At 42.4% G+C, this 9,514-nt stretch overlaps 1 protein-coding gene across 7 annotated transcripts in view; it reads right to left on the bottom strand.

The window, feature by feature from the left end:
* Positions 1 to 4,615: 4,615 nt before the first annotated feature.
* CARD11 (caspase recruitment domain family member 11) overlaps positions 4,616 to 9,514 on the bottom strand; it is a 74,670-nt gene continuing 69,771 nt past the window's right edge. For 6 of the 7 annotated variants that reach the window (XM_025216014.1, XM_006034046.3, XM_025216017.1 and 3 more), the window contains 2 exons: positions 8,856 to 8,971; positions 4,616 to 8,221 (listed from right to left, as the gene is read on the bottom strand). In XM_025216014.1, the coding sequence (XP_025071799.1) occupies positions 8,017 to 8,221; positions 8,856 to 8,971 (321 nt within the window). In that variant the 3' untranslated portion in view covers positions 4,616 to 8,016. The remainder of the gene's footprint in view (positions 8,222 to 8,855; positions 8,972 to 9,514) is intronic. The other variant, XM_025216012.1, reaches the window with a different exon arrangement.

The raw sequence follows: 9,514 nt of genomic DNA, 5'->3' as shown, positions 1-9,514 counted from the left end.
TTCCTGCCCTTGGGGCAGGGGGCTGGACTCGATGATCTTCCGAGGTCCCTTCCAGCCCTAATGTCTATGAAATCTATGAAATGCCTGATACCACAAAAGGGTATCATTAGGCAGGATTATTAGAGCCAGACAGGGCATTCCCAGCACCACTCTGACTCGGAGCAGTGCTGGATGCACACCGCAGAAATAGTGATGTTACTTTTCTTTGCAATTGGTGAGCATGGAGTAGCAGTGAGTGGGCAGGACTTGTTTTCAACACAGTGCTTCCAGCTCAGTCCACTGTGGTGTACCATGCCCACTCCAGAAGAGCTGTTACGGGAGTTAAGTGAGATGCAGTGCTATAGCATCCATTTCCTTGCCATTCTGCTAGAGCCACATTAATGCAATGGCTGTAGGCTGTGCTGGGGAGTCCTTTTGGTTTTCCCAGCTGGAAAAATGAACAGGCTCATGGAGCACCTCTGCCCTCCCCAGAGCCAAAATAGCAGTATGAATTAGTGAGGCACTTGTTGCAAAAGGAACAGTTGTAGAGACCTTAGATCTGAAAAGGAGGTCCATTCTCTGGGGGATCAGATATACTTGCCCCTCTCCATCTAGAAAAGCTTGCAGGCTCTGATAGCTGGCCATTGGAAGAGCTAGTGACAGAAGGTGCTAATGGGAGAGAGACCAAGATAAATAACATTTTTGCCCCAGCATTCAGACTGAATTCTGCCACTATCTTGCTCTGCATTTTCTTTCTTCCCCACTTTTCCTGCAGCTGCCTGGTATTTTGCAGACTGAAACTGAAACTTCAATATGATATGAATCTTTCTGGACCAATACTGGCAGGCTCTGTTGCAGAAAAGGGGAAATGGTAACACTTTTAACCCCTTAACCGGGGGACCTCTCTGTGTGATGAATTGTATGGCTGGACTAGCCCATGCATCCTTCCAATAACCCCTAACCTGCTGCCTGATATTTATGTACTAGCTGTGTGGGGTGCTGCACTTAACTTTGTTCTCTGGCCAGTCCTGTTCAGTCTGGATCTTGTTCAGTCTGGCCAGTCTGGATCCTAGGACTCTCTATATGAAAGAATCATCTCTTCATCTCTCTCTCTCTCTCTCTCTCTCTCTCTGCAATTTGGAATAAAATCAATACTGCTGCTTGTTGCTAAATTGTCAAACAGCTTTTGATGCTAATCTCTGATGAAGCAGCCGTGCTGGTATAGATATTTACACTCAAACAGTTTCTCTATCATCCACCATCTGTTTTTAAAGGGTCTTTTTTTCCTTTTTTTCCAGTGACTAATGGTGCATTTAACCCCGGAGAGCCTGCTTGTGATCTGAACATCAGAGGGTTTTTGCAGCAGAGGAACAGAAAAAGAAGTGGGGGAGGGAAGATGAACGTGTGAAACAGGACTCATGTAGGAGCTTCCTGTTGTTTTAAACTTGGCTTACTGGTAGAGTTGTTCAGATCAAACTAGAAATCTCACCTCTTAAGGCAGCCACCACCCAAACGCTAGGTATGGCCATCAGAATTACCCCATCTTCTCACTAGAGCCTGGAGCTCGTATCAAGGAATCAGTTTGCATAGCTATGAAAGGCAGTGTTGTTGTTCAGGGAATAGGGAGTCAGGAGATGTAGTCACTGACCTACTATTTAAATTTGGGCAAGTTGCATGAACTCTTTGGGTCTATGTTCACTTTTTCACTATAGTGGCACTTTCCTTTGTAAAGCTGTTTGGATTCTATAAAGGAAAATCATAACAGCTAAGTATTATTTTTCCTTTTGGAGACTAGAGGTTAGTGTCTGTGGCCAGCAAAGCCTCCAGGAGCAGAAAAGGGTTTCTTATGGAAACATGTAGGATATCCATCAGGATCTAGAGGAACACCTGTTCACCAGAACGCCCCAAGGGATGACAAGGTCCAACGGTCACAAACTCCTCCAAGACTGTTTTAGGTTGGACATAAGGAAAAACTTCTTTACTGTCCAAGCCCCCTAAGGCCTGGAATAGACTCCCTCCAGAGGTGGTGCAAGCACCTACTCTGGACTCCTTTAAGATGTGTTTGGATGCTTATCTTGCTGGGATCCCTTGACCCCAGCTGACTTTCTGCCCTTGGGGCAAGGGGTGGACTTCATGATCTCCCGAGGTCCCTTCCAGCCCTAATGTCTATGAAATCTATGAAATCCCTGATGGCTCAAACTGTGTCTACAGGAAAATGAAGCACTGCACCTCCAGGAAGGAGACCTTTGTGCCTCCTTCAAGCTTCTAAATGGGAAACTGACTGTAAGATTATTTTCAGCACTGCATTGGTTTAATTTGGCTTTCTGTTCAAGGAAGTGATAGACAGAGCGGTTGCATGGGTCCCACCAGGTATTGTGTGGGCAGACACACTGAGCAAGGTCTCTCAAACAGGCCTGCCAATGCAACTTCTGCTATTCCAGGATAAGTGTCTAAGCCAATGACTATTAGCTGTATGTTATTAAAATGGAGCTAGCTGGCTACTTAGCAGCTAAAGCAAAATAACCAGATTTTTTGTTACAAACAACAAAACTCACACTGGGACCCAGCTCTCCAAAGGTGAAAGGCTTTCCATTGAGCCAGTGTACAGCCTCCCTCTACTTGTGGGGATAAGTCTCCTAAAGCCAGTACTTTTCTGGAATTGATGTTTTTTTATTACTCTCCCACCTCCGTCCTCCCCAGTGCTCCTTAATCATTTGCTTCTGTAGACCCCTGCTCAGAGAAGCTCTCTAATGAAAAACCCTAGGACAACATAAGTGCACTATTGGCCTTGATTTCAGTACATTCATGAAGAAGCTGGCCTGCAGGACCTTTGGGAGCTGGACAATGCAGAACAATTGGAAAAAAGAAAATAACTTATAAAGAAGAACCATATATTTATTGGCTGGCAGTTTTCTTATTCATTTTGATGTTGTTTGGTGAGTAGCTTACATTGAAATGGTAACTATGGTGCCATACCATGTTTTAGGGCCGTGTTGCACCTTACACTGTGAGCTGCACAGAAGTTGATCAGCTTAGTGCTAGCTTGAAGCAGTCGCACCTTCAACCTGAGCAGCACATCTGTGAGGAATGGCTACACTTTAATGGATCAGGAGCTGGGTTGTGCTGATCCAGAGATAATCCTTCCCTGGAGCAGCATAACTTTGAGCCACATACTGAGTGCTTCAAGACACTTTAAGGTGGTGATCTGTGGACAATCCAGGGGTTAAAAGCTCCAGAAGCCACCCAAAATCACTGCCTTTAGAGTAAGGCAACAAAAACAGTTGGGGGTGTTTGTGTACATGTGCGTGACACTCCCACTCTGTATTACAGAAGGGGATTACACATCAGGGTAAGTAACCATCACAGATATTGCAAGTTTCCAAATCTATTAATATACTAGCAGGGGGAGGAACAGGAATTGCAGCAATAAACACATTTGCTAGGTTTAACAGTACAATTAGAACAATTGCACTGAATGATCTGGCTCCCTAGGCTTCAAATACAATTGCACAGTTCTAGAATAGTGCTGTCACAGAAGCCCTGACCCCCTGTTTGAATCTTGCCTCCACAGAAGCATCCTGAGTTTGGTAGATCTTAATCCTCCTGACAGCAATAGGGTTACACAAAAGGTCTGACTTCGACAGCACTGAGTTCAGGCTGCCTAGATACAGCCTTCTAACTTCATCTCACAGTCCCTACTGAAGAGTCCTCAAACCTCAGGCCATGAAAATGATTCAGCATAAACTAATACAGAAATACCTAGCTGGCTTACCAACACTTCTACAATAATTGCAACTGATCTCCACCTAAAGTTTGTAGAAAGCAATCTGCTTTCTGTGTACTGGCACTCCCTCGCAAACTGTGCTACCAGAGCTGTCTGCTGGTTCAGAACAATTGACAGGTTAGCCTCCAGCCAGCACGCTGATGCAAAAAGAAATCAAATACAGTGTAATAAAGTTTGCATGAAATTCTTACATGCAACAATTCCCCAACGTGCTGAACTGCATGATACTGCCTTCTATAATACATCTTTTTAACAGTTGGGCAAAGCAGAACAGAAAGTTGAATTAAGTTTTTCTTTATTTTCATAGATACTGCATCATGACTTGTGACTGTAAACCATTATTTAAATTATATTAAAATATATAAATAACCTTTAATATCCCATTCCCTGCTTCCAACTGAAACTATAGTAAACTTAACATATCTTGATAATAAATGCAGCTTTCTGATGGAATGATCCCAGAACTGAAATGTCCATTTTACAGAAATAACCATAATTCTGAAATATGATTTTGGTTTGAACTGGACCCAAACATCAGATATTAAAAAATTCCCTCAAAACGATATTTAAAAAAAAAAATCCAGTGTATCAAATTTTGTTTTGTTGCAATTTAGACTTTTCATTTAAAAAATGTTCTTGCCATATAAACTAAAATAAATTTCAAAGCAAAGTGTTGTTTCAAAACAACAGCAGCAAAAGAGAAAGTCCAACCCTGAAAAATGTGGAAATGGAACATAATTATACTAAAACACTTTGTTTCAATTATTTAAAATGAAATTTCATTATACTCGTGGAAAGTTTTGATCTGACAAAATGGCATTTTCCAACAGAAAATGATCCCTTGAAAAAGTTTTCAATGGGCTTTTCAGTTTTGTTCTCATAAAGGAATGAGGAAATGGATTTTCTAACAGTATATTTTTAAAAGCCTGTTATTTCTCTATGCTATAAGTGCTTTTATTGACAAATAGTGTGTCAAGTGGCATGACATGATATCTTGAGTTTTGGAAAACTCAGTCTAACTTAAGATATGAACAAAGTTGAGAAATGTTTCCAGCTTCTATCTAAAAACCTTCAGCAGATTGATTTAAAGAGACTTTGATGGAAACAGAGCTTACCTACTGTACATATATTCAATGGGTTTTCATATGTGTCTTCAGTAGATGGGCGTAGTCCAAACCCCGAATTCCAATTTGAACCTGGGCCTGCAGCTTGAATTTCTCTTTAATGGACTGAAATATTATTAATCTGTACAGAAGTAGCAACTAGAAGTCCCAGTCATAAAACAAAATTCCATCGTGTTAATAACCGCTGTGCAAACACAGAACAGCAATGATAGTCTCGGACCTACAGGACACCCTGAAATTTGGGAAAGCTTGGTTTCAAATCCTTATGCACTGGAGAGTTTAGACTGGGCTCATTTCTATTTTATAATAATTGGTACCATTTCCAATTCCAATCTCTGCTTCATGTTGTCTGCTACCCCAGGATGATGAACAGGTTGACCATACCTAAAAGGACATGCATCTGTGTGTGTGTGGGGGGGGCGGCGTTAAAACAATACATCCCAATGAAGAATTAACTAACTGACCTGTAGGTCGTGTTCAAGTTTGCACCTCATGCCCTTCTCTCTCTGTTGAATCCAAACACTGATGCCAACAGTTACCCTGATAGGAAAATCCACAGGCACATTGATAGCCTGTATGGCTGAATATGTTTAGATGGGTTGCAAAGGTGTGTGGCTCAACTAGTATACATGAGCAGACATTCACAATAGTATCACCAGGGCTTGAGCAGTATCAGCAAGGCTCAAAACTCACAATAGGAACTTAAGGTACAATGAGATTCTGCCTCTTCATGGACTCACTCCTGTCCTGGTTTATAAAAAAGTATTAGGTCTATTGTTTCATCTGATCACAATTGCTATTCCTTCTCTTCCCATTCATTCTCTCTGCATAAAGAAGGATCAGCACTAAGACCTGCAATCTCAGGATATGGTGAACATCCGGAAAATGCCCCTGGAGGACATTTGTCCTCCCCGAAAAGGTATTTTCTTTATCTCTTGAGTTACAGGAGGGTCATGTTTACTATGTACACCAGTTGGCTATCACCATTTGCCCCAGGAGGGGCTGCAGGTCATTGCACATGCACACTGTAATTGGTATCAATTGCAAAATAGAGGTAAGAGTAGCAGTAGTAATATCATCTCCCTAATCCTGTTAGCTGTGGAGGGCAGCTTCCCAGGAGACAGTGGGGTAAGAAAGTACCTATTCTTTGAGAAATACTTGCTATGAACAGCCTTTAAAACATTAATGATCTGATGGGAACAGGAGCGGGAAGTAAGACAGAAACTGACATAAATGAATTCTAAAAGATACCATGAATTAAAAAATAATGGGCACCGTGACAAGGATAGGCACAGTCAGGTAAGCCAACAGGGACAGACCCAAACACGTCACAATATGCAGGCACCGAGTACACCAAGAACATCAGAAGCTTCGCTCAAGGACACACTGCAGAAGCTTGTCTGGTGTGGGTGACCATGCCAGATGTTTTGCTTGGACTCTGTGCTTTTTTATTAACAGCTGCTGCATGCTGGCCTGGAGCACTGGAACCAGGGATTTAGGATCAGCACAGGATCAAAGAGCACTTTCCATATAAAATCCCTTTGGAAAAACAGAAAGGAATGGTTGATTCTGGGGTAGCTGGATACACAACAGACTGGGCACGTCTACACAGGATGCTTACTGCGCTTTAGCCTAAAAACACTGCACGGTAGCGTGACATGGCAAAAATCATGCTAACAGCCTACTGTGCAGTGTTATTAAGTGTTATTAAGCTAAATAACTGTGCACTGGTGCAGTAATTTTAGGTACTGCGCATTTAGTTAGTACTTTATTAAGGCAGTACTAAATTAAATGTGCAGTATCTAACATGCATTAATAAACATGTAGATGTGCCCACTGAAAAGCTAAGTTGATGATTTGAATTCATTCCATGTCAATAATGGCGTATGTCACTCCTGATGGCTGCTGTGAAATGAAATTTGGTGGCTTCAATTCAGTGCCTACTGTACAGGGCAACATTTTCCAAAGCCCTATGTAACCAAGAAGCATAAGTCCTATTGCTCTGCAGTGGGACTTGGCTGCTTTGTGACTTAGCTGCTTTTTAAAATGGCCCTTGGGCTCCTAAGCCACTCAAGCATTTTTGAAAAATTTACTCTGAGCATCTACAGCACTTAAATCACAGCACAGTGAGATGCTCACTGGCCACTTTGTTGGTAATCATGGCAAAAGGCACTGGTCCCTCCTGCTCAGAGCACAGACGGTGGCAAGCAGCAGTGCTGGGGAAGCATGTAGATGTCAGTGGCTAAATGGAAACAGCCAGTCTCTAGGAGGGTCAGTCTGATTCTCTCCATCTGGAATAAAATATATTTGTTAAGGACAGAGGTGCTTGAATGAGTACAGGGGTGCAGCACCCAAAACAGGGATAGCCTACGTGAAACATGGACAGACCTGTAAAGGTTTGATTTGCCACCAGGAATTGGGAGACTGCTTTGCTGAGAGTGTCATGACTACAGAAGAATACTGTGCGCATTGTTAAGCAGAGGTTTAAAAATAAAGAGTAGACTGTCATTTTAATTAATGCCAGGAACAAGGGCTGGTTTCCGTCCTTCCCTTCTGACTGCACATGCACATACAAACAGGGCTGCAGAGCTGCTCAGGCTATCAGTGGCAGTGTTTCTGTTGCTACTGGGCAGCCTGCAGCTTCTTTAATGGCATACATTCAGCAACTTCACTTCGGCTGTAGAGCACATCACAGGTTCTATGTCCTTTAGCCTGACCCTCAGCCTTTCTCTCCCTATACGATACACTTGTCTGGTCACGTCAGGAGTGTTAAATGAGCCAAATGAGGTCTGTATTTATATAAAATGAATTCTCTCAAACTCCCTCTTGAGATGTCTGTCCTTCGCGCGTGTTAAACAGCTGCAGTCTCTGAATGGAGGCTGGTGGGTCAGAAGCTATGCTGGTGGCAGCATTCTGATCCGTGTCCTAGATCCCTAGCATCTGTGACATTCACTGTTAAACACACAGCTCGAATTCCCATCCACACATACATTCTGCCAGCAGCAAGAGTCCTCAGCCAGCAAGGATGGAACAGGAGTCAAGGGCACTGTATCAGAGACCTCTGAAAGCCCCAGTTCCACTTTGGTGTGTCCTTTCGTTACCAAAGAGCTTCATTTTGTTTATTATTTTCTATAGCTGATCTTCATCTATCCAGATGGTTTTACGCTGCTCTTCTGCAATCTTCTCTTTGATGACTCGGATGAGATCCTCAATGCTACTCCACGTATCTGTCTCTACAGAGGCATAAAGACATGGCAGTGCCTCTAGTTCTTTTTCCTTTTGTCGGCACATACGTAGGAACTCATCCTCAGTCTCTGGTTTTGGCAGTAGCTTCCTGCATCAGATGACCAAGTAAAAAAGAAACAGAATAAATTTATGTTTAAAACATCCTGACAATCTCAATTGTCCACCAAGAGCTGGTAGATAGAAGATAGGGCAAGCTAGCCCTGTAGAGACTAACTGGTTGTTACAGAGATCAACTCTCCCGACAAAACTGACACGGGGAATAATGATGCAGCATTGTGCATAGGGAGATCTGCTCCAGATCCATCATCTCCCAGCTGGAATCACTGTAGGAAACAGCATGGGAGTGCTGCTTATGGGGAACCTCATAGATCCTCCAAACCCAAATTCCCTCAACAAGCATTCATAGATTCATAGATTGTAAGGCCAGAAGGGGCCTTGGAAGATCATCGGGTCCAGCCCCCTGCACCAAGCAGGAAAGGTAACTGGGGGTCAGGCCATTGCTATCATGAAGAGCCTGTTGGAACTCATAGTTACTTCATTTGTAATACTTCAGGGAGGAATCACAGAAGAAAATAGTGCACAGAGTAGCCCTAGATGAGAGAAAAGAAGTAGGAGCATGAGATGAGAGAGAAGAAGCTCTGTTTCACTCAGAGATAGTCACGGGACTATAGTTTTATTCAGTGAATAAGAATATCAAATGTTCAAAAGGTTTGATACGTTACCTGAACCTCTTGATGTTTTTCTCTGAGACTCTGATAAAGAGAACAATGGGATATATCTTGGCTTTGATTAAATCCTTTGTGCAACTTATTCCAGCTTCCAGTAGACAATGCTTATTCTAAAAACATAAAGCGATAACAATGCGATGAAGGAACATTCATAGAAATAATATCTTGAAATAAGGATATATCCCCCCTCAGCTAGGTCAGGCGAGTTGTCCTTTATTTATCACAGAACAGATTTAACTTCTTTGTAATCAACTGCACATTTCAGGGCTAAACTCCTCCCACCGATTCACACCTAGCCACTGACTGGCAACAAAGAACACTCAAAGCTGATTTAGTACAAGAACTCTGTGTCTGCAGGTTTAAAAATGGGAAGGAATCGATCTAAAGATGAAACATAGGATAAAACACGTAGGTAAATTTTAGATAGAGAAACAAACACATGTTTAGTCTTTGTTCAAAGACAAAATATGTTACAGCTACCCGCTGGAAAAAAATGTTTTAATTCTCCTTCTTCCCCCTACTATGCATCAACTATACTATAATTGATGTGATCTGTCTGCTTCTGACATGTTATCTTTTTACTGTATGTCACTGTCTCTGTGTCTCAGTCTGTTCTTTCCTTGTAACTCTTCCTCTTTTCACATTCACGTATA

Source organism: Alligator sinensis, unplaced genomic scaffold (genome assembly GCF_000455745.1).
Source record: "Alligator sinensis unplaced genomic scaffold, ASM45574v1 scaffold772_1, whole genome shotgun sequence".
Lineage (NCBI taxonomy): Eukaryota > Metazoa > Chordata > Crocodylia > Alligatoridae > Alligator > Alligator sinensis.
This window is presented reverse-complemented; position numbering and strand designations above follow the sequence as displayed.